The 24,055-nt window shown below is 32.8% G+C and overlaps 5 protein-coding genes and 2 long non-coding RNA genes across 10 annotated transcripts; 3 read left to right on the forward strand and 4 right to left on the reverse strand.

The window, feature by feature from the left end:
• Positions 1 to 219: 219 nt before the first annotated feature.
• LOC117125881 lies at positions 220 to 11,907 on the reverse strand. Its single transcript, XR_004448342.1, has 3 exons — positions 11,897 to 11,907; positions 5,085 to 5,090; positions 220 to 470 (listed from the first exon to the last, which is right to left on the reverse strand). It is a non-coding gene; the product is annotated as an uncharacterized LOC117125881 (long non-coding RNA).
• Positions 564 to 2,894, forward strand: LOC103872105 (probable fucosyltransferase 8). Of its 2 annotated transcripts, XM_033272691.1 has the most exons (3): positions 564 to 1,105; positions 1,179 to 1,583; positions 1,692 to 2,894. In XM_033272691.1, exons 1-3 carry the CDS (start codon positions 775 to 777, stop codon positions 2,606 to 2,608), a joined length of 1,653 nt encoding a protein of 550 aa, XP_033128582.1. In that variant the 5' UTR covers positions 564 to 774; the 3' UTR covers positions 2,609 to 2,894. The 2 variants fall into 2 exon arrangements, with proteins under 2 accessions (XP_033128582.1, XP_009148690.2); XM_009150442.3 differs by having other exon boundaries at positions 571 to 1,105; positions 1,179 to 2,894.
• Positions 3,327 to 5,108, forward strand: LOC103872107 (probable fucosyltransferase 8). Of its 2 annotated transcripts, none has more exons than XM_009150445.3 (2): positions 3,327 to 3,473; positions 3,550 to 5,108. In XM_009150445.3, the coding sequence occupies exons 1-2, from the start codon at positions 3,353 to 3,355 to the stop codon at positions 5,004 to 5,006; spliced, it is 1,578 nt and encodes a 525-aa protein (XP_009148693.1). In that variant the 5' UTR covers positions 3,327 to 3,352; the 3' UTR covers positions 5,007 to 5,108. The 2 variants fall into 2 exon arrangements, with proteins under 2 accessions (XP_009148693.1, XP_033128583.1); XM_033272692.1 differs by having other exon boundaries at positions 3,327 to 3,437; positions 3,517 to 5,108.
• On the reverse strand, positions 5,874 to 9,370 carry LOC103872108 (2-oxoglutarate-dependent dioxygenase DAO). Of its 2 annotated transcripts, XR_004448341.1 has the most exons (4): positions 8,825 to 9,370; positions 6,498 to 6,819; positions 6,078 to 6,398; positions 5,874 to 5,996 (listed from the first exon to the last, which is right to left on the reverse strand). XR_004448341.1 is itself a non-coding variant. In XM_009150446.3 (3 exons), the coding sequence occupies exons 1-3, from the start codon at positions 9,166 to 9,168 to the stop codon at positions 6,153 to 6,155; spliced, it is 912 nt and encodes a 303-aa protein (XP_009148694.2). In that variant the 5' UTR covers positions 9,169 to 9,370; the 3' UTR covers positions 5,875 to 6,152. The 2 variants fall into 2 exon arrangements, 1 of the variants encoding a protein (XP_009148694.2); XM_009150446.3 differs by having other exon boundaries at positions 5,875 to 6,398.
• A 3,429-nt stretch (positions 11,908 to 15,336) lies between the features above and the next one.
• On the reverse strand, positions 15,337 to 17,171 carry LOC103872109 (2-oxoglutarate-dependent dioxygenase DAO). The gene is made up of 3 exons (XM_009150447.3): positions 16,725 to 17,171; positions 15,961 to 16,282; positions 15,337 to 15,860 (listed from the first exon to the last, which is right to left on the reverse strand). The coding sequence occupies exons 1-3, from the start codon at positions 17,126 to 17,128 to the stop codon at positions 15,615 to 15,617; spliced, it is 972 nt and encodes a 323-aa protein (XP_009148695.2). The 5' UTR covers positions 17,129 to 17,171; the 3' UTR covers positions 15,337 to 15,614.
• Positions 17,172 to 17,390: 219 nt separating this feature from the next.
• LOC117125882 lies at positions 17,391 to 21,165 on the forward strand. The gene is made up of 2 exons (XR_004448343.1): positions 17,391 to 19,752; positions 19,875 to 21,165. It is a non-coding gene; the product is annotated as an uncharacterized LOC117125882 (long non-coding RNA).
• A 918-nt stretch (positions 21,166 to 22,083) lies between these two features.
• Positions 22,084 to 23,865, reverse strand: LOC103872110 (2-oxoglutarate-dependent dioxygenase DAO-like). Its single transcript, XM_009150448.3, has 2 exons — positions 22,976 to 23,865; positions 22,084 to 22,819 (listed from the first exon to the last, which is right to left on the reverse strand). The coding sequence occupies exons 1-2, from the start codon at positions 23,323 to 23,325 to the stop codon at positions 22,255 to 22,257; spliced, it is 915 nt and encodes a 304-aa protein (XP_009148696.1). The 5' UTR covers positions 23,326 to 23,865; the 3' UTR covers positions 22,084 to 22,254.
• Positions 23,866 to 24,055: the final 190 nt, after the last annotated feature.

A 24,055-nucleotide genomic window follows, 5' to 3' on the forward strand; every position in this document is an offset into this window, starting at 1 on the left:
TTCATTAAGGATATAAGCGGTATTAATCACTCTAACTTTTAACGTGAGAGCTCGATTCCAAAAATTTACTTTGCAAATAATGGTATAGATACATGATTTTTGTATATTTGTAAGCTGTTTTAATTATCTTACAGTTATCTAATATGCAGTGTTTTGTATATATGGTATCTGTTTCTCTTTTTCAGTATGATGTAACGTGATATGCATAGTCTGTCCTAATGGTGTTTTTCAAAACAAATATATCTATTTTATTTATATAAGGTAAATCTAGAACAAAGATAATTATTGTTAGAAACAACGAAAAAACTGAAAACTTGCAACAGGTAATGATAACTCGAAATGAGAACTGAACTTGAAAGGAAAGCAGAAATGATAGTTTTGCATGGCCCAATCGCATAACACGCAGTCAAAGCCCATGATCCCACCGAGTAATTGATAAGGTGCGTTTAGAGAACTGGACACGTGGCAATCTCTGGAGGAATGACTTTCTGACGTGGCAGATGAGGTGTCTCAACAGGAGAGAAACCAACATATTTATATATATAAAGATTTAGTTGTCACAAATGTTTTTTATTTGTTTTTTTCATTTGAGATTTGGTTACTCCATTCGTTTTACTAAAAAAAATCGTAATATTGATGAGGATTCCTCCTGCCTAATAAGTAAGTTTAAGGTTTGGTATAATCAAAATCTACAATGCTTACTTAATTATCAATGGGAAGAGACTTGTGGTTCAAATTTAGATGAGGAAGTGGCAGGACCAACATTAAAAAGGCATGGGAAGGATAGAGACTGTACCAACAAAAAAGACAAGAAGCGTCACCATCACCTTCAACCACACGTTTATCATCACATTTATAAAAGAGGTACAAGAACCTTCTACCATAACCAGAACTAGTGTTTTTAAGTCACACTTGAACCCTTTGATAGCGCTTAATAAGAACTGCAAGCACTACTTAAAATCTCTAGGAAAATTTTCTGAGCTCTGTGTTTTCAAGATGAAACTAAGGACATTATTTGTCACTTGCTTGCTACTTTGGTCACTCATGTTGCTATCATTATTCATCATCTTCAACCACCGGCTTCTTGATGCTATGACCGTCAACAGTAAAATCATTCATATTTTGGTTTTGTTAACCAGTAATGCTCCATTGAGTTTATGTTCTATTTTCTTGTATAGGTCCAAGTTATTCAGGGAAACCAAGGGAGGATAAACTGTTAGGAGGACTGCTTAGTGAAGAGTTTGATGAAGGTTCTTGCTTGAGTAGGTACCAGTCTTCATTGTACCGCAAGCCATCACCTTACGAGCCTTCTGAATATCTTGTCTCCAAGCTTAAAAGCTACGAGATGCTTCACAAGCGTTGCGGCCCAGGCACAGAAGCCTTCAAGAGAGCAACAGAACAACTTGGTCATGACACTAGATCTTGTGGTGAATGCAGATACATTGTGTGGGTTGCTGTTCACGGGCTTGGAAACAGAATAGTATCTCTAGTTTCTGCATTCCTCTATGCTCTCTTGACAGAGAGAGTCCTTCTCCTTGACCAAGGCACAGACATGAGACATCTCTTCTGTGAGCCTTTTCCGGGTACTTCCTGGTTACTCCCTCATGATTTTCCTTTGATGGATCAGTTAGATAGTTCACGTTGTTACGGAACAATGCTGAGGACTGATGCCATTAACTCGACTACAACAGGAACCATCCCCTCCTACCTCTATCTATATCTTATTCACGATTATGAGGATCATGATAAGATGTTCTTCTGTGAAAGAGAACAAAATCTCATCAGACAAGTCCCTTGGTTGGTCTCCAACTCAAACCAATACTTTGTTCCATCTCTCTGGTTGATCCCTAGTTTCCAAATTGAACTCATCAAGCTGTTCCCACAGAAAGACACCGTCTTCCACCATTTAGGTCGCTATCTTCTCCACCCTACAAACCAAGTTTGGGGTTTGATCACTAGGTTCTACAATGCCTATTTATCAAGAGCAGACGAGACACTCGGTGTTCAAGTACGAGTTTATAGCAACCCCGACGGATACTTGGAGCATGTCATAAACCAGATCCTATCATGCACACAAAGAGAGAAACTATTACCTGAGCTGACTACACTTGAATCACAAGTCACTAATAAATCAACAAGCCCGAAGCTCAAAGCTGTTCTTGTCACGTCACTTTACCCGGAGTACTCGGAGAAGCTAAGGGCAATGTACTGGGAAAGCCCAAGTTCGAGAGGAGACATGGTACAAGTTTACCAACCTAGCCAAGAGATGTTTCAGCAGACAGACGAGAAGCTTCACGACCAAAAGGCACTCGCTGAGATGTACCTGTTAAGCCTAACTGATAAACTTGTCACAAGCGGCCTGTCTACGTTCGGCTACGTTGCTCAAGGTCTCGGAGGATTGAAAGCATGGATACTCTACAGGCCAACGAACCACACAACTCCAGACCCACCTTGCGTTAGAGCCGTGTCGATGGAGCCATGTTTCCATAGACCTCCTCCAATCAATGGTTGTCAAGCTAAGACGACTGTGAATAGCACCCGTTTTGTTAGGCGTTGTGAGGAGTGGACCACGGGGATTAAGCTAGTTGATTCCACAGATGTGTTTTGATTGGTAAGCTCTCATGCATATTCTTACAAAGTTCATCATTATTGCCTAAAATTTAAAAATAATCACCAAAGATTGTTAACCTTACATTATGAGAGAAACTATTACGTCATGTAGTCTCACAAGAAGTATCCAAAGTCAATATATCAGAAAGTCAGAAACTTAAGGCTGTTCTTGTCACATCTCTGTATCTAGAGTACTCTGATCACTAAAATTTGTGAACCCTCGCTCTAAATGACGCTCGTTCTATTCTGATTTATCCCCAAACCGCTAGAGATGTTACATTTCACACTTTGGATTATTTGTTTATGAGGAAACTACGTGGGACCAAAGTGATTCCAAATCTAAGGGTTATAAAACCCCATGCGTTTTGTACTTCTGAAAAAGATATAAGTTATTATTATTAGAGGTTTTCTAAGGTTGAGATTTCAGTATCGTAGTGCTTCTAAAAGTATTAGTTTGCTAGTCTAAACATGGAAAGAAGATAAAACCAAAACAATACTTTTTCAAGATGTTTTGACTTCACCTTTTGATGGCCCTCTTTCTCCAAACTCGTCACTACAAAGACAGAACTTTATTGTAAACCCATAACTAATTTTATTATCTACTTTAAAATACAGCAAAAAAACTAGTTTCAGATCAGAGCGTGAGTCCATGTCCTTTGCTTTCAAACTGAAACCATAATATATATACACATGCATACAGACAAAAAGAAAAAAACAGAGAAAACATCACCTCTTTACAAGAATGAAGTCCACCAGAACATTCATCACTTGCTTTGTAGTCTGCTCCATGCTTCTACTTGCATTTTCTAACATCTTCAGTCGCCATCCCTCGGACCTTGATCCACCTAATGTTACTACCACCGGTACGATCGATCATTTATCCATCTCTGGGTCCGCTCGTTTGCTTCTTGACCTCTGTCCTTCATTTTCTTGTAATAGGTAATCATGAAAATCCAAGGGATACACTCCAAGGAGGGCTTCTTGCTAAATCATTTGATCAAAAATCTTGTCTAAGTAGGTACCAGTCTTCGTTATATCGGAAACCTTCACCATACAAGCCTTCTATAGCCCTCATCTCCAAGCTTAGAAGCTACGAGAAGCTTCACAAGCGTTGCGCTCCAGGCACAGAATCTTACAAGAGGGCAACAGAGAACCTCCACAAACTTTCACACGGCTCCGGTGAGCAATGCCAATACATTGTGTGGGTTCCATTGTCTGGACTCGGAAACAGAATACTCTCTCTGGTCTCCGTCTTTCTCTATGCTCTCTTGACGGAGAGAGTCATCCTTGTCGACCAACGGAACGATATAAACGATCTCTTCTGCGAGCCGTTTCCGGATGCTTCCTGGTTACTCCCTCTCGAGTTTCCATTGACAAATCAGATAGACAGGTTTAACTGGCGGTCACCACGTTCTTTCGGTAACATGTTGAAGCATCATCGTTTGATTAATAACTCCTCAATAAAAAGCTTCCAAACATCATATCTTTACCTCCACCTTGTTCACAACTACGGGGAGTACGACCAGATGTTTTTCTGCCAAGGAGATCAATCGCTGATCCGCAAAGTCCCTTGGCTGATCGTTAAATCAGACAACTACTTCGTCCCGTCTCTATGGTCTCTCCCTAGCTTCCAGTCTGAGCTAACCAAGCTGTTCCCAAAGAAAGACACCGTCTTCCACCATTTAGGACGGTACCTTATCCACCCGACAAACCAAGTTTGGGGTTTGGTCACCAGATTCTACAATGCTTACTTGTCAAGAGCAGACGAGAGGCTCGGGATTCAGATACGGGTTTTCCATCACGCAGGGTTTCTCCAGCTCGTACTCGACCAGGTCGTATCATGCACACAAAGAGAGAAACTATTACCCGAAGCACAAGAAGAAGAAGTCAATATATCGAAAAAAACCACCCCGAAACTTAGAGCGGTGCTAGTCACGTCTCTGAACCCAGAGTACTCTAACAACCTGAAGAGAGTGTACTGGGAGCGCGTGAGTTCCACAGGAGACGTGATCGTCGGAGTTTATCAGGCAAGCCAAGAAATGCACCAGCAAAGAAACAAGAAGCTTCACAACCAAAAGGCCCTCGCGGAGATGTATCTACTTAGCTTGGCTGATAACATTGTCACGAGCGCGTGGTCTACGTTTGGATACGTTGCTCAGGGTCTAGGAGGAATGAAGCCGTGGATACTGTACAAGCCAGAGAACTACACGGTTCCTGATCCACCATGCGGTCGTGCCACGTCGATGGAGCCTTGTTTCCATTCTCCTCCGTTGTATGGTTGTGAAGCCGACACAGGAGGAACTGATGATTCCCTTAAAATAGCTTCGCCTTTCGTTAGGCGTTGTGAAGATCGCGTTTCTGGGATTAAGCTATTTGATCACCCACAAGAGTTATAGACTTAAATGAGTTTTTTTTTTTAATATATATTTATATAGTTTCCTTTCTTCCATTAACTAAAGTGTAAAAGCGAAAACATTACTCTTTAACCTTTTGAAATCTATCTGAGCTCGGAGAATTCTCCGGTAAATATCGCCGGTGCGGTTACGATCGATTGTCACTAGTCGATGCTCGTCAGAGAGACGAATTAGCTGATGGTACCGATGAGTCAACTCGCGAGTCGTAATTAGGAAACTCGGTAATCTGGAGAAGATGAGCACGTGACTAGCACGTGGAAAATTTAATACTTTATCTTTATATTTAAGCACTTCAACTATTGATTAGATTTGATTATGTTCCCCATCATACAATTATAGTATTCTGTATTCAACTACTACAGGATGATTAATTGCCAAGTTTTTAGAATATAAAGTAGGGTACAATTGAAAAATAACTTTGTACTTTATAACATGAGCCAATATGGAAACCATAAAACAATCATGTAATTTTGAAAAGCATATCCCAATTTTTATAGCTCGAAAAAATTAGTATAAATAATTGTAACTAAAATCTTATATTTTGAGATTTGTCCATGTTTATGCATGACACGTGACAACGTTCTGAAATTTCACAGACTCACATTTAAAAGAAAAGATGCAGACTCAGAATAACCAGCGGTGGTAATCCAGTGGTGTTTGAAAAAAATAAATCCAATACGGCAAACCATGGTTAGAATCCCGCTGGCCACACGGATATGGATTATTGCTTTGCTTTCGGCTCATTTAAATGCCTAAAAAAAGGTCTATCCGTTGGCTGTACCTCCATCCGGGAGTTAGCTCTGTGTCTTTAATAAACTCGGGTTTAATCCTTTATTTAAAAAAAAAAATGCAGACTCAGAATATTGCTTCCAATTTTTTAAAAAGATATCTCATACAATCATTATATTATACAATAATAATCATAAGAGATTCATCGATCTTTATTTGTAACTCTTATTAGGGGAATACAATTTGGCAAACAAAAAACACTCTGATAAAAAAAACTCTTATTAGGGGAAAACAAAACATCTTCGTGATTTGGATTTGTATGACACATTTTCTTGTAGCCACCACCCATATAGATTTTGATTTGAATGACAACCGCCTTACTGTATAAAGGTCTTATAACTATTTGAGGGTTATAAACTGGAAAGATTCGCCGTCATGCATGTTGTTGCTTAGCCTAATCTTTCTTAGTTCTCCATCGCTGATAGGCTTGTATAGACGTGGATGTTCAGCATCCACAAATTCACTTGGAGGCTCAACAACTTCATCCATTGGTGTTAATAGGAAGGTGGAGGTGGTAATCCTCATTTTTGCTTCTTTGCATTGCACTCTATGCTTCACATTGCACATCCTCCCATTGCTCCATATCTATTAACAAAGTTTCAAAAACCAACAGCTAAAACCGAGTTTTTGTGGTTTAAAGTCAAAAACATTATTGAACTATTAGTGATGATTTTTTTCTCTTACCTTAGCCATGTCACCAAGGTTGACAGTAAGTGTGTTTGGTGACGTGTTTATGGGGTAATAGGTTCCTGAAGAATGGTCCATGGCCTCAAGTCCACCAACATTGTCATCACCGTGAACAATTGTTAAAAATCCAGGATCCGTGTGTGTTATCAAACCATTTTTACCAACTTTTTCAGGATTGAAATGATATTTGCTAATCCGAAACTGGCTCGGCCATTCTTTGCATATATCGGGATCCGCTAACTCATAACTCCTTGCTAACATCCTTGTTAAATCTTTTGCAAGACCATCCATAGCTTTGCCATACTTCACCATGATCTCTCTACAACCAAAAAAAAAAAAAAATCCCATCCTAAACCGGATATTTATTTAACAAAAACATTGAACCGAAAAGCGGATTAGGTACACACATAACAAGAATCCTTGGAGGCAAAAAGAATAAAAACAAACAGGAAAATCGCATAAAAAACCTTCAAGGTGGCAGCCACTTGCACTTTAAACTTTGAAAGTATTTCACAAGCACTTTAAATCTTCAAAGTGACACTTTTATCAAAAGAAACTTCCAATCTGGCTTACTTGTACATCAAGTCAAAATGGTAACCGGTACTGTTCAAAAACGATGATGTGTCGGTTTTATTTTTTATCTTTTTTTAAAAAAATTATTTCATTAATAAAATAAATATTAAAATAAAGAAAATATAAAAATTCATAAAAAAATTCAAAACAAATCATAAAAATCACTAAAAATTCACAAAAAAATCAAAATATTCACCAAAAAAAATTTAAATTCTGTTATTCATAAAATTAATATAAAAATACAAAAGTATACAAAAATTCATAAAAAAATTGAAAATAAATCATAAAAAGTCAATAAAATTCACAAAACTTCATAAAATTCACAAAAAATATTTTAAATTAAATATAAAAATAATCATAAACTTTTACAAAAATAAAAGATTCACAACAATATTTATATTATTTTATTAATAAAGTAAGTATAAAATACAGAAAATATAAAAAATCATTAAAAATTTGAAACAAATCACAAAAATTCACAAAAATCAAGAATAAAATTATATGTGGTTTTATAAAAGCGACTAAGGAATAACGTGCATTGAGTGCTATAAACTGGCTACCCTCAAGCTATCATTAGTATACATTCTTCCCTTTAACAATCCTGAACTTTTTCAAATCCAACCAACACACACATAGAACATAACAGATTAAAAAACCAAAATAGCAGTCAGTCTCCGGGTTATGATTACTCTAATTCAGATTAGAAAAACTCATTATTTTATATTTATTTTATTAATCATAACCCAGAGACTGACTGAATTTTTCTAATCTAAATCAGAGTAATCATAACCCATACTACTATTTTGGATATTTTTTAATATGTTATGTTCTATGTGTGTTGGTTGGATTTGGAAAAGTTCAGGATTGTTAAAGGGAAAAATGTATACTAATGATAGCTTGAGGGTAGCCAGTTTATAGCACTCAATGCACGTTATTCCTTAGTCACTTTTATAAAACCACATATAATTTTATTCTTGATTTTTGTGAATTTTTGTGATTTGTCCCAATTTTTTAATGATTATTTATATTTTGTGTATTTTATACTTATTTTATTAATAAAATAATATAAATATTGTTGTGAATCTTATATTTTTGTAAAATTTTATGATTATTATTAAATTATTTTATTAAATTTTTTTGTGAATTTTATGAATTTTTGTGAATTTTATTGACTTTTTATGATTTGTTTTGAATTTTTTATGAATTTTTTATATTATTGTATTTTTATATTTATTTTATTAATAAAATAATTTAAAAAATTTTGGTGAATAATTTGATTTTTTGTGAATTTTTAGTGATTTTTATGATTTTTTTGAATTTTTATGATTTTTATATTTTCTTTTTTTAATATTTATTTTATTAATAAAATAATTTTTTTAAAAAAATAAAAAAAATAAAACCGACACGTCATCGTTTTTGAACAGTACCGGTTACCGTTTCGACTTGATGTTTAAGTAAGTCAGGTTGGAGATTTCTTTTGATAAAAGTGTCACTTTGAATGTTTAAAGTGCTTGTGAAATACTATCAGGGTTTAAAGTGTAAGTGACTGCCACCTTGAAGGTTTTTTATGCGATTTTCCCCAAACATATAGGAACAGAGAAATACTATTTGCTATTTAAATATAGAGAAAATAGAGATTACTATTTTTGTAAAAAAAAAATGCTTTGAAGTAGAGTTATTATATAGTTAAATATAGAGATGCACTAGAATGTTATAAACGACAGTCATATAAGAGTGAAAAGCAAACGAACCTTTGTTCAGCAGATGCCTCAAGTTTGTCACAAAAAGTGTTAATCGCTTGTGGAGAGGCGACGTCAAAAAGACCGAACGATTCATAAAGAGGATTTAACTCACTTCTAGGCTTGTAACCACTTGATAGTATCACATCAGTGTTTCGTATTTTCACCTCGTGTGGACGTTCATGGAGATCTGTAACAGTCTTCTTCATCTCAGACAACAAAGACGAAGAAACTCCATGGTTGATCACCTTGAAACATCCCCATCTCTCACTCGCCTCACGTATCCGCTGGTTCAGCTTCTCATCCGGAACCCCTTTCAAGTCTATTGTCGGAATGACTTCATTGAGATCAGCCATTATGTTTTCTCTCAGTAAGTATATATATGATAGGTATTGTTTTCTTTGTCTTCAGGACAAGCCATTGCACAAACTTAAATAGAAGACCATCCTCCGCGAGAAGGACGTAATTAATGATGTACAGGATTTGCCTTCTGCACCAAAAAGATTTATTTGTCTGATCTCTTTCCTAATCTAATCAGTGAGGTAGTTGGATTCGTGATGGGACTTTCAGCAAATCAGAGGAAAAATGTTTATAAATCTGTATGATCGTAACTAAATGATGAATAAGTGTCCAAAAAAGGGAAGAACGTGAAACACGTTACAGATAATAATATCCCACTAGATAATAACCGTGCTTTGTGCAGACTGTGATTATTAGTTTTTTTATTTTTAATAAAAAAATATTAAATCTATTTAATTTGGATATTGGTTCGGTTTAAAAATTTTTTTTTTTTGGTTTTCAATTTTTAAAATATAACTATTATTTTTAATTAATATTCATTTTAGTTTATTCGGTTAAAATGTTTGATTTTTTGGTATTTTCTAATAAAAACCAAAAATTAATATTATTTTTTATTTTCATGTTATGAATTTTAGATAGTCATCATGTCGAACCAATAGTTTCATATTATAGTTTTTAAACAGATACTAATTTAATTAAAAAAAAAACTATTAAGACAAATCATTTCACTACAATTTGGTCGATAGTGAAAGAAGCATTAAAAAAAATATTTCAACTTTCGAAAAACTAGATACTTCAGTTGTGGTGAATACTTAGTTACAAGATGCTCACATCAAAAAGTACATGTATGTGTATGTAAAAAGTATATAAAAATAGTTGACAAATATATAAATATATTGTTAATTAATATTAAATGATATTTTTGTTCAAAATAATACATGAAAGATAAAATTAAAATTAATTTAAAATAAAAAAGGCCTTGACATTTGTCATTTTTCATATAAAGAAAATAAAATTGTATTCGTAAATAGGGGTGAGCACATATCGAATATCTGGGTATTTGAAAACATTCGTGTTGATTCGATCTTTAGCCACCTAGATATTCGGTGACTCGAATATACGAAATGTTTTAGAATTTTAAGGAATATCCGATTTGATCCGCAAATAAAACAAAATTTTAAAATAATTGAAAATTTTAATAATAACAATTTCTTACAAAATAAAGCATTATTTAATTTTTTTAATTCTAGTACCTAATATAATATATTTAATTCATACAAATATTGTAAATTTGATAAAAAGTATAATATATATAACATATATATATATATATAATTCTTTACATATATGTATATATATGCATATATCAGATCGAATTAAATATATGTTCTTAAAAATATTGGTATTTGTGATTTGCTTCTTTTTTGGTTATTATATTTTAGTATTTATTTGTTTCGTAGATTTACGGATATCCAGATTTTTTTTGTTCAAAGCAAAACGGATAACGAATCGAATCAAAATTTATGAATATTCTGCTCAACTTTATTCGTAAACAAATAAAAATAATATATATATAATTTGGCTTTTGATTCATTATCTATTTTTATTCGAACCGAAACATCCAGAGTTCTATTAGAACCATGTATGTGAGTTTTATACTATAAAAGTGCAAAATACATAGTGTGAACATATTTATGAATATAGTGTGTAAGCGTTAGCATACTTATTATCAAATCATTGTGAAGTATCACATGTTTATTATAGTGTGAATGCATTTATTACAATGCTTTTCTTTTAATATATACTAGGTAATAATTCACGCCTTGCACAGAATGTGATTATTAGTTTCGTTATTTTTAATAAAAAAACATTAAATCTGTTTAATCTGGATATTGGTTCGGTTTTAATTTTTTTTCTCGTTTTTAATCTTCTAAAATATAACTATTATTTTAAATTACTATTTATTTTAGTTTATTCTATTAAAATGTTTAATTTTTTGGTTTTTTCGGGTAAAAACTAAAAACTAATATTATTTATTTATTTTCATGTTATGAATTTTAGATAGTCGTCATGTGGAACCAATAGTTTCATATTATAGTTTCTAAACAGATACTAATTTAATTAAAAAAAAAATTATTAAGACAAATCATGTCACTACAATTTGGTCGATAGTGAAAGAAGCATTAAGAAAAAATATTTCAACTTTCAAAAAACTAGATACTTCAGTTGTGGTGAATACTTAGTTACAAGATGCTCACATCAAGGTGCACATGCATGTGTATGTAAAAAGTTTATAAAAATAGTTGACAAATATATAAAGATATTGTTAATTAATATTATATACCATTTTTGTTCAAAATAATACATGAAAGATAAAATTAAAATTAATTTAAAATAAAAAGGCCTTGACATTAGTCATTTTTCATATAAAGAAAATAAAATTGTATTCATAAATAGGGATGGGCACAGATCGAATATATGGGTATTTGGAAGCATTCAGGTCGATTCGATCCTTAGCCACCTAGATATTCGGTGAGTCGGATATCCGAAATGTTTTAGAATATCGATTTGATCCATAAATAAAATAAAATTTTAAAAATAATTGAAAAATTTAATAATAACATTTTATTACAAAAATAAAACATTATTTAATTTTCTAAATTCTAGTACTAATATAATAAATTTAATTCACAAAAATATTGTAAAACTGATATAAAGAATAATATATATAACGTATATATATATATATATAATTCCTTACATATATATATATATGCATTTAACAGATCGAATTAGATATGTGTTCCTAAAAATATTGGTATTTGTGTTTTGCTTATTTTTTTGGATATTGTATTTTAGTATTTGATTTGTTTCGTACAAATATCTATATTTTTTTGTTCAAATCAAAACGAATAATGAATCGAATCAAAATTTATGAATATTTTGTTCAACTTTATCTGTAAACAATAAAAATAAATGACGTTGCTATATTTATTTTTCACAATAAATATTGAAATAGATTAAAGAAAGTTATCCCCCTATTAACTATTTCACAGGGAATTTTATATTGTAATAAGGTAAGTCATTACAAACGAATTAAGAATTTAGAAACATTAAGGTAAATTGGCATTTAAAATTTTAATAAATGTGATAATAACTTGGGCATGAAATGTTTAAAATAAATAAAGTAACTTACATTTAAACTATTCATAAGTTACTTTGCAACTTGCGCAAGAAAAAAAAATTATTCATAAGTTACTTTGCAAAATAAATAAGGTAACTTACCTTTTAACTATTCATAAGTTATTTTAAAATTCTGATAAATTTATTCTTTAAACAACGATAAATAATTTAAAAATAATATTAATAAACATGTTTGGATTTTATTATATTTAAAATAGTTATTATATAATTATATTTGAATACAATTTATCAAGTAGAGTATAAAACTATTATAATTATCTTATATAAAATTTCGTTCATTATATTTTATAGTTTATAAATATTGAAAGTGATAAATAAAACATTATTAATCTTTATACAATTTCGAGAATTAGTTTCCATAAATTGTTATTTGTAATATTCTTTATATTATATGGCAAGTGATGTTAAATGATTTTAGACTTACCTTAAATTTTTAAATCTAAATTAAATAAATAAAAATTAAGAACAATCGACCAATCAAATTATAACAATTAAATTGAAACTTCACCTATGAGCGACACATCACCATAAATTACTAAAGTGACTTCTCTTTTAATATATATGGGATGATTTATATAGTTCCCTTTCTTCCATTAACTAAAGTGTAAAAGCGAAAACTTTACTCTTTAACCTTTTGAAATCTATCTGAGCTCGGAGAATTCTCCGGTAAATATCGTCGGTGCGGTTACGATCGATTGTCACTAGTCGATGCTCGTCAGAGAGACGAATTAGCTGATGGTACCGATGAGTCAACTCGCGAGTCGTAATTAGGAAACTCGGTAATCTAGAGAAGATGAGCACGTGACTAGCACGTGGAAAATTTAATACTTTATCTTTATAATTAAGCCCTTCAACTATTGATTAGATTTGATTATGTTCCCCCATGATACAATTATAGTATTCAACTACCACACGGGATGATTAATTGCCAAGTTTTTAGAATATAAAGTAGGGTACAATTGAAAAATAACTTTGTACTTTATAACATGAGCCAATATGGAAACCATAAAACAATCATGTAATTTTGAAAAGCATATCCATATTTTTGTAGCTCGAAAAATTAGTATAAATAATCTACTCTATTAATTTAAAGTCCTACTTTTTATCTACTTAAAAATATTGTCATTTAAATTTGGACTTATTCACATTTCATTAGCAATAGATATAACATCCCTTATAATTTAGTTATACAATATATATTTCATTTATGCATTATCTAATATATATATATAGAAACTTATTTGGGATCAAACTGTTATATAAGTCTCAAGAAAAAAAATTAAGTGTTTTTTTTGTCGACAACATTACAGACTCATATTGACCCTGTAAACCAAGCTGGGAGATGTTGATCTATGTGAACGACGAAAGATGGCTGAATCCTGACACTGCGTGCTAGGCTATCCGCCTTCGTATTTTGCGTTCTTGGGACATGAATAATCTCTGAGCATATGAAATTCTCTTGCAAATTCTTGATATCCTCCAAATAACTTGCAAAAGCTGGTCATTCCTCTCGTTTCATTTTTCAACTTCTAATATCTCACATCAAACAAAAAAATCAGTTTTATTAACAACGTCTAGTCTAACCATTTTTCATGATGGGACTAAACCTATACTAACGAAAATCCTTTTATTAATCCTTTTAAACATGGTTTTAATTGTTTAGATTACTTGTGGACATTCTCATGATCAAAACAAAAACAACCATTATGTATAAACTACAGTTGCAAGTTAGCTTTTATGAGAAATAAACTATCTTATATACTTGTAATCAAAATAAATATGACCAATGCTCATATGCAAACAATCATGGGCTTTGTTTATAATGTAAAAAAATGATATTTTTATTAAATATTTCATATGTTCTAGATCTTTGTTTATGATGTGAAATGTCATCTATTAATTAATATATATTTATACTAATTTTATCCAGATAAATATATATCCATCAATCCAAATCATTTTTAAAATAGGATGCCAATAATATATTTAGTAACAAGAAATTATTTTTACTAAATCTTAACAATGTATTCAAAAAAAAAAAAATTGAAAATATTTTTGGTTGACAAATAATAATTTATTAGAATATTCTCCCTATATATTCTTTGAAACTTGGTTCCAAATCTGAATATATTTTTTAATTAAGATAATGCATTCTTTTAACAAAATGTTTTAGCAATAGTGTTTCCTAAAAACATTTTTATTTATATTTAATTTATTTGCTCGTGTGGGACATGGCATCTCTAATCCATTATTGCACACTGTTAATTCATATTTTCTTGGCCATAGTTGACCAAAAAAATTTGAAGCTCACACTTTTTACATTACTAAGAGAAAATGATGTAACTATGAACTCAATCTTGATTACTGGTCTAATTAAAACGATATTTGAAACTCACACTCTTTACATTATTAAGAAAAAAAAGATGAATCTATAAACTTGAATCATGTATTTTATGAGTTTAAATGAGTAAATAAACAATAATAATAATCTGGAGGAAAGTTTATACAAACCTTCAATTTTGTTTTTGTTGAGAAATCAAACATTAGAAATAGATGATTTAGAATTCAGTAAACCTCAAGAAAAACAAGACTCATATATGGTAGGTATAGTAGACCAAAAATAAGAAGCATAACCATTCAAAAACACTAACTTCTTTTAAATCCGCGCTTAGTGCGGGTTAAGAATCTAGTTGTAATTAAAATCTTATATTTTGCGATTTGTCTATGTTTATGCATGATACTTGACAACGTTCTGAAATTTGACAGACTCACATTTAAAAGAAAAAATGCAGACTCAGAATAACCAGCGGTGGTAGTCCAGTGGTGTTTGAGAGAAATAAATCCAATACGGCAAACCATGGTTAGAATCCCGCTGGCCACACGGATATGGACTATTGCTTTGCTTTCGGCTCATTTAAATGCCTAAAAAAGGGTCTATCTGTTGGCTGTACCTCCATCCGGGAGTTAGCTCTGTGTCTTTAATAAACTCGGGTTTAACCTTTTATTTAAAAAAAAATGCAGACTCAAAATATTGCTTCCAATTTTTTAAAAAGATATCTCATACAATCATTATATTATACAATAATAATCATAAGAGATTCATCGATCTTTATTTGTAACTCTTATTAGGGGAATACAATTTGGCAAACAAAAAAAAACTCTGATAAAAAAAAACTCTTATTAGGGGAAAACAAAACATCTTCGTGATTTGGATTTGTATGACACATGTTCTTGGAGCCACCACCCATATAGATTTTGATTTGAATGACAACCGCCTTACTGTATAAAGGTCTTATAATTATTTGAGGGTTATAAACTGGAAAGATTCGCCGTCATGCATGTTGTTGCTTAGCCTAATCTTCCTTAGTTCTCCATCGCTGATAGGCTTGTATAGACGTGGATGTTCAGCATCCACAAATTCACTTGGAGGCTCAACAACTTCATCCATTGGTATTAATAGGAAGGTGGAGATGGTAATCCTCATTTTTGCTTCTTTGCATTGCACTCTATGCTTCACATTGCACAGCCTCCCATTGCTCCATATCTTTTAAGAAAGTTTCAAAAACAAACATTAAAAACCGAGTTTTTGTGGTTTAAAGTCAAAACATTATTGAACTATTAGTGATGATTTTTTTCTCTCTTACCTTAGCCATGTCACCAAGGTTGACAGTAAGTGTGTTTGGCGAAGTGTTTATAGGAAAATAGGTTCCTGAAGAATGGTCCATGGCCTCAAGTCCACCAACATTGTCATCACCGTGAACAATTGTTAAAAATCCAGGATCCGTGTGTGTTATCAAACCATTTTTACCAACTGTTTCAGGATTGAAATGATATTTGCTAATCCGAAACTGGCTCGGCCATTCTTTGCATATATCGTGATCCGCTAATTCATAACTCTTTGCTAACATCCTTGTTAAATATTTTGCAAGACCATCCATAGCATTGCCATACTTCACCATGATCTCTCTACAACCAAAAAAAAAAAAAGAAAACAAAAATCCGAGAACCATCAAGACATATAGGATCAATGATCCATCATAAACCGCGGATATTTATTTAACAAAACCATTGAACCGAAAAGCGGATTAGGTACAGATTACAAGAATTCTTGGAGGCAAAAAGAATAAAAACAAACAAACAAGAACAGAGACTAAGACCATCTCATATATATATATATATATAAACAAAGTAATTTTATAATAGAGATCTCTAACATATATTATATATAGTGTATTAATATATTTTAATATTTAAATTGAAAAATAGAGAAATATTATTTGCTATTTAAATATAGAGAAATTTTGTAAAAAAATGGTTTGAAGTAGATTTATTATATAGTTAAATATAGAGATGCACTAGAAATGTTCTAAACGACAGTCATATAATTAAGAGTGAAAAGCAAACGAACCTTTGTTCAGCAGAGGCCTCAAGTTTGTCACAAAAAGTGTTAATCGCTTGTGGAGAGGCGACGTCAAAAAGACCAAATGATTCATAAAGAGGATTTAACTCACTTCTAGGCTTGTAACCACTTGCTAGTATCACATCAGTGTTTCGTATTTTCACCTCGTGTGGACGTTCATGGAGATCTGTGACAGTCTTCTTCATCTCAGACAACAAAGACGAAGAAACTCCATGGTTGATCACCTTGAAACATCCCCATCTCTCACTCGCCTCACGTATCTGCTGGTTCAGCTTCTCATCCGGAACCCCTTTCAAGTCTATTGTCGGAATGACTTCGTTGAGATCAGCCATTATGTTTTCTCTCAGTAAGTATATGATAGGTTTTGTTTTCTTTGTCTTCAGGACAACCATTGCACAAACTTATATAGAAGACCATCCTCCGCGAGAATGACGTAACTAATGATGTACAGGATTTGCCTTCTGCACCAAAAAGATTTTTCTGACTGATCTTTTCCCTAATCAAATCAATGAGGTAGTTGGATTCGTGATGGGACTTTCAGCAAATCAGAGGGAAAATGTTTATAAAACTTTATGATCGTAACTAAATGATGAAGTGTCCAAAAAAGGAAGAACGTGGTTCACGTGACTTGGACAGATAATGGTGACTGCAGTTTGAGTGGTGCGGGACAAGCGGTTCAACTGCGGTGCGGTTTTAACAGTTATAAAAATGTATAAATATATAATATATATAGAGATTTTTATTACTGTTAACTGCAGGGCGGGGCGGAACGATGATCACCGTTCGAAGCCAATAACCCATCATCGATGTTAAGTGCACGAGTTGGCACATTCGTGTTGGTCAACACAGAGTTACTATCATTTAACATAATCGCATGTGGTTGGTAGGTGAGTGCCACCGTCCTATTTAATTTAGTGGCTTTATTAAAGCATGTTTTCAAATGTGACCTTATATTTTTAAAATAATGGTATATATTTTATAATCTAACTTTTATTAATATTTAAATTTTGAAATAATATAAAATATATGAATAATAATTAAAATTGTAATAATAAACTCGATCAACGTCCCTAATTCCGTCTAGTTTGTAACTTATAAGAGAAAAGCAAAAGCCTATGGAGTCCAAGTAAACCAATTAACTAAGTCAAAGAGTTCGAAAACGAGCCTGTAAGGGAGACACCCAGGATAAGTATCGTGTCCACAAAGAACTCAAATGCAATATTATTCACACATATATATTACAAAAATCGAATAGACATGCACTTGTGCTGAGAAAAAGACACATCTTTGTTTTACATTCTTTGAGAAATCCTAACATACTGTCGTTAGGTCATTTCAGTCTTTCATGAGCTATGTAAGCTTGAGAGCTTCTTCATTATGCAACTTCAAAGTGATCCTAAGCTTTCTTAGTTTTTTCATAGGTGACAGCAGTGCCGTGCGAAGGTTTTCGGAGGCCCGAGACGAGTTCAAAAATATATTTTACATGATATATTTTCAATAATATATATATATATAACACTCAAAAGTTTTGAATTATTACATAAACGTTTTCTAAATTTTTTTCACCAAAATTTTATAAAATAAAATTTTTAAATCATGAACAAAAAGTATGAATTTGTAATATAAATACAAAGATATAAATTTTTTGATTGAAATATTGGTAGCTGTCAAAAAAAAATGTAAATCTTAGCATTTAAATTAACTATAATAAACTACTTAGAAGATATTATGCTTCTGAAAAGAAGGTTCACCAACTCAAGCATCGTTCATGTCCCCAGGACGGAAAACACAAAGGCGGATCGTTTGGCACGTAGTGCTCGGATTCAGTCGTCTTTCGTCATATACATGGATGCAGAGTTGCCGCCTTGATTTACAGAGTCTATATGAGTCTGTAGGTTGTTGCTGTCAAAAAAAAATAACTATAATAAACTATATATTGAAAATATTATATTTTCTTTACCAAATTCTCATAAATATATAAAATAAATCTAGCTCATAGCATATAAAAGAAAAGAGCAATGTAATCAAATATTTACAATTTTTTTAGAAGTAGAATTTTTATAGTTTTTTTTAATATAGCAAAAATGATCACAAACCTAGTTACTTTGAACAGAAGTCCAATTTAAATTCAAATAAAAATAAAAATCCAACTAAGAAAATATGTTAACTACCATGTAAAAGTATTTTTTTGTAATTTAGAGCCCTAAATTTTTTACAAAATTTGGAGGCCGTAGGCAAGTGCTTTTTTCAAAAGCCTATAAGCACGGTTCTGCTGTGACAGGCTTGTATAACCGCGGGTGTTCAGCTAGCATCCACGTCCTCGTTGTTGTTTCTTTGCATTGCAATTATTCCTCACGTTGCACAGCCTCCCAATGCTTTACATTGTAGTTGTTTGATAGCAGCTGTGTTTCAATATGTGTTAATGGGAAAGAGCATTCTCGAAGAACTATCCGTGGCTTGAAGTCTACGTGGCTAATGATCTAAACGTGAATCGCGTGAAATGGTTCAAAGAATTAAAAATGGGAGTCATCAACACATCATAGAGGAATAATTTATAGAAACATTTACCCTCCAAGACACATTATGAGTTATCAATTACACATAAAGACATATTGAGTTAAGAGAACACTTTCTTATGTTCATTTGTCTGAATTGCCCTTCAACTAAAAAGAAGATGTCATAACATGTGTCAAAATTATTTTCAATATAATTCCATTTAACTTTCACCTTTTAGTTTCATATTTTTTAATTCCCTAAACTTAATCATGCCTCCATCTATCATCATCTTCATCTCTCATCTTTCGTATCCTTCTAAATATTCTTCTACTTTACTAAATTTGTAGATTTTTTTTTTTATAATTCTAAATTACTAATTTTTGTTGTCGAATCTTTATCTTTCACCACTTTATTTTTTAAATCTCGAATTCATGGAAACCTCAGATTGGGAGCTAAGGAAAGTCGATTCTGAAATTTCAGCTTGGGTGATTCTAGATCTTCGCCGACGAATACATCCAAGGTTTGCTTCTAATTGAACTATGAGAATTTCATCTACAAATTTTTTTTCTCTTTCATCCTTGTTTCTAATTGATATACAAGAAGATAAGAAATAAATAAAGTTTTGATTTTCTTCTTAAGCAGACAGCAAAACCGATGTATCTCCTGCAACATTTGATTCACATGTCGCCCATCCTTTTCATGTCCATCAATTTCCTTGTCCACAAATGAACTATCCACAAAGCTGTCTTGGATCTAAGTTTGATTCACATGTCGCTCATCCTTTTCAGTGGATTAGCTCGTGATTTTCCGTGGATGAACTTGGGATTCGACGTGGATGAACTCGAGGTAGTTGCCTTGGATCTAAGTTTTTTATCTCTTCATGGTGGCTTCTGTTGCAGAGAGAAAGCTCTAAAAGAAACAATGGTCAAATTACTCTATTTTACACATATAGTCCTCCCATTTTTGGATTTTTGCAATTTGACCCCAACATTCTTTAATTTACTTATAGATCCTCTTGATTTCGTCTCAAACTTTTAATTATGTACTTTACGTAAGAATAATTTTCTTATCAACTCATATCCACACTTGCTATGTCCATTAAATATTATTTAATAAAATAAAAATTTATAAAATATCAAAAATATATATATGGATACAAATATATTTTGTCCATAGAAACTTGTCCACAAAAACATTATAACATTTTTGTGTCCACATAAATTATGTCCACAGAAGCTTGTCCACAGAAGCTTGTCTACATAAATTGCGTCCATTGAATTGCGTCCACACAAAAAGCTTAATCCCTTTCTCTCTTTCAAAACGTCACAATACAATATGTTCTCTAGATGGATTATCTTCAAACAAACAACACAAACCCTAGATAGATTAAACTTCAAACACGATCTTTGTCTACAATAACATGTTCACAAACAGTCATAGTTACACAACTATAATTGTAAGAGCTTGTCCATAAGAACAGGTCCACTACAAACTTGTTTATAAGAACACATTCACATGACTCTTGTCCACAACATATATATCCACCAGAAAACTGTCCACAATGTTAACACTCGTCCACAATTCGTCTATCCATATAACACTCGTCCACAATTCATCTGTCCACATAACACTCGTCCACAAAGACGTATCCATAAAAAAATGTTACAAAAACCTGTCTCCAATCCATGCTACAACTTCTTTATTTTATTCATGATTGATAAAAGAGAGAGACATCAAGTATAAGAACATAGTTGTTGTCCTTTTATTGGTAGAAAACTATAATTTGAGGATTGTGAAGCAGAAGTAGAGAAATAAAATTTATTGGGGTCTAAACTGCACAACTGAAAGTTTGGTGTTAATTTAAGAGGACATTTCTGCAAAACAATCGAAAGAAATCAAAAAGTGAAGGACCAAATCTGAAAATTATTGAAAATCCACCATTGTTGCTTGATCTCTTATGTGACGAGACAGAGACAGCGATGATGAGCACGACGAGGCTTGAATCCGAGCATGACACCGTCGGCAGAGCAAGACGACGGAGATGGTCTGGTGGCCTGAGACAGACGCGACGAGCTGCGGCGGAAAAGAGAGAGCTCAAGACAGGTGAATCACGGAGGATATGAAGCATACGCAACAAAGGAGGTTTGCGGTTGAGAACTGTTGGTTGGAGTACAGTGGCTGGAGATTGTAATGGGAGAGAAGCCGCCAAGCTTGGTTGCCACGAGTTGCAGTCGAAGGTGAGAAGATCCACGAAGAAAATGAATCAAGTGAAGCTTGCGACAGAGACAGAAGATATTTCAGTTTGGAAAAAAACATTAATAATCCAACTATTTTCCTAACTTAACTAACTAGAAGAAAGTAACTAATTCTTTTTTTTTTTGCTAACTACACGTAAAGCTAAAGGGCATAATGGTCAAAAAAAGATCTTAGTTTCATGAATTGTGTGCTTCAGACATAATGTGTCCTTTTATGAAAGAAAAAAGACAAATGTGTCTTTGAGAGTAACTCACTCTAATTTATATAATCATTTTTCTGGAAAGGGTCTGAAACAATACACGCATTTCGTTTTCACCAAAATCATCAATAGAGAGTCAAAGATTTTCTTGATTTTGACGGGCCATTTGATATACGTATAATTTGTTATATTATCAAAAAATATTAGTATATACAAACTTAACATCATATTTGAAACACTTCCACCATCCTGAATATATAAATTATAAAAAGCGTTGTCTTGTTAATGCCATGCGATACGTTGAAATAATGGACAATGCATGGGTTAATAATACATGTAGCGTCTAATTGGAAAGAATGAGTAGACCAAAAACAGAGAATCAATAGAAGTATTGGCTGTATTACATTGCGTCCACAAAGATACCAATGTGAACTTATTCATTTTTATATATTACGAAAATCGATAGGGCAAAGATACATTTTTATTTCTCAATCTTAGGTAAACATAACAAGAATACTCAAGTTTTCCGGTTATCACAACCATCATAATCTGTCATTTAAGTTTTTATCATTCATAGGTTATAAGCTTGAGAGCTTCTCCATCAACCAACTTCTTGATCGTTCTAATGTTTCGTATCCCTTCGTGACTAATAGGCTTGTATAGTCGCGGATGTTCAGCATCCACAAACTCACTTGGTGGTTCCAAATCAGTCGTTGGTCCTAATAAAAACGAGGCGATAGAAAACCTCTCGGTTGCTTCATTGCATTGCACTCTATGCTTCACATTACACAATCGTCCGTTGCTCCAGATTGTAGCCATGTCCCCAAGGATGATAGCAAGCGTGTTTGGCATCGGGCTTATGGGAAAGAACTTTCCTGAAGCATTGTCCATGGCTTCAAGTCCACCAACATTCTCATCGGCTTGAAGAATCGTCAAGAAACCAGAATCTGTGTGTAGGTGAAACCCCAGTTTCCCGACTGCTTCGGGTTTAAAATGATATTTGTTAATCCGCAACTGGCTCGGCCATCCTTTGAAGAAGTCAGTCTCAGCCAAACCGTAACTCTCTGCTAACCTCCTTGCTAAATCCTTTGCAAGTATATCAGTAGATTTGGCATACTTCACCATAATCTCCCTGAAACCTCAAATCCCATCAGTAAATAAATTTAGAAGAACAAACCCTTTCCAACGAGACTCGAACCTATAACCCCTTTAAACACTTACTAAATAATCTAGGTCAACTACGAGTTGATACATGAACCCTTTTAAGACCAGCAAAATAAAGAGAAACCTTTGATCCGCGGAAGCGTCAAGCTGGTCACAAAAAGTGTTGACAGCTTGAGGAGAAGCCATGTCATAGAGACCAAATGTTTCATAGTAAGGATTGATATCATATGGAGCCCTGTAACCAATCCCTAGTAACACGTCAGTGTTGCGCACTTTCACCTCGTGTGGACGTTCGAAGAGATCCATAATGGTCTTCTTCATATCAGACATCAAAGACAATGAAACTCCATGGTTCATCACCCTAAAGCATCCCCATCTCTCGCTCGCTTCACGGATTTTCTGATTCAGGATCTTATCTGAAACGACCTCTTCCAAGTCTATCGTCGGAATAACTCCACCGGTCTCCGCCATCATTCTCTTCAATATGGAGAATTTGAAAAGATGTATTTTCTCTACCCAACACCAACCGAAGGTCTAGTGTTTATATAAAGAAAATAATTAGATAATTATTTTACCAAAAGATATTTTTTTTGATCAAATCACTAAAGTAGTCTGAATTCGATAAACAAGTGCAATGAATCAGAAGAAAAGGCTTTTTTCATAATCTTCAACTGACTAATGATCTAAAACGTGACGATTCTGACAGCTGAACATCAATTTGCGTTACGATAAGGCTAAATAAACAACACGTATCCCTTTTGCTACTTCTAATTACACATCATCAGTTATGTCTGAAACTGAAGAAAACTCAGTAATGAATTAGGCTGAAAGAAATAAAACACAATATGATTTTGATTTATTTTGGGTAAACCATCAGTTACGTCTCAATGTGACTTTCTTCTTTATACAACTTTAGAAGAATGAAAGTTAGTAACCGATGTCTCCACGCGTACAATAAAACAAAGAACGATTTTCACGCACCTAGTTCTAAAGAAATCTTCTTTCTTTTCTTGAGCAACTAGTTCTATAAAAATCTTCAAAATGCATGAATTCGGTATCCAAGTCTAGCTGGATATAACCTGATGTGAAATTCATTTTCTTTTCTGGTTAACACATGGGGGTTACTCAATAGTATATGTATGTTTTACGTCCTAATAAATCTTAAATATACACAAAATGTAGATACTATTCCATTTAACATACA

Source organism: Brassica rapa, chromosome A06 (genome assembly GCF_000309985.2).
Source record: "Brassica rapa cultivar Chiifu-401-42 chromosome A06, CAAS_Brap_v3.01, whole genome shotgun sequence".
Classification (NCBI taxonomy): Eukaryota; Viridiplantae; Streptophyta; class Magnoliopsida; order Brassicales; family Brassicaceae; genus Brassica; species Brassica rapa.

Bases quoted from the DNA above. Each gene is read 5' to 3' on its own strand.
- LOC103872110 (XM_009150448.3), bottom strand. From the start codon at position 23,325: ATGATGGCGGAGACCGGTGGAGTTATTCCGACGATAGACTTGGAAGAG. The intron at 22,820-22,975 runs GTTTCTCTTTAT...TTGAGGTTTCAG, and splicing joins GACGCTTCCGCGGATCAAAG to GGAGATTATGGTGAAGTATG.
- LOC103872105 (XM_009150442.3), top strand. From the start codon at position 775: ATGGGAAGGATAGAGACTGTACCAACAAAAAAGACAAGAAGCGTCACC. The intron at 1,106-1,178 runs GTAAAATCATTC...TTTCTTGTATAG, and splicing joins TGATGCTATGACCGTCAACA to GTCCAAGTTATTCAGGGAAA.
- LOC103872108 (XM_009150446.3), bottom strand. From the start codon at position 9,168: ATGGCTGATCTCAATGAAGTCATTCCGACAATAGACTTGAAAGGGGTT. The intron at 6,820-8,824 runs GTTCGTTTGCTT...TTTTGGTTGTAG, and splicing joins GAGGCATCTGCTGAACAAAG to AGAGATCATGGTGAAGTATG. The intron at 6,399-6,497 runs GTAAGAGAAAAA...CTTTGTTAATAG, and splicing joins ACCTTGGTGACATGGCTAAG to ATATGGAGCAATGGGAGGAT.
- LOC103872107 (XM_009150445.3), top strand. From the start codon at position 3,353: ATGAAGTCCACCAGAACATTCATCACTTGCTTTGTAGTCTGCTCCATG. The intron at 3,474-3,549 runs GTACGATCGATC...TTCTTGTAATAG, and splicing joins ACCTAATGTTACTACCACCG to GTAATCATGAAAATCCAAGG.
- LOC103872109 (XM_009150447.3), bottom strand. From the start codon at position 17,128: ATGGTTGTCCTGAAGACAAAGAAAACAAAACCTATCATATACTTACTG. The intron at 16,283-16,724 runs GTTCGTTTGCTT...TTTTGGTTGTAG, and splicing joins GAGGCCTCTGCTGAACAAAG to AGAGATCATGGTGAAGTATG. The intron at 15,861-15,960 runs GTAAGAGAGAAA...CTTTCTTAAAAG, and splicing joins ACCTTGGTGACATGGCTAAG to ATATGGAGCAATGGGAGGCT.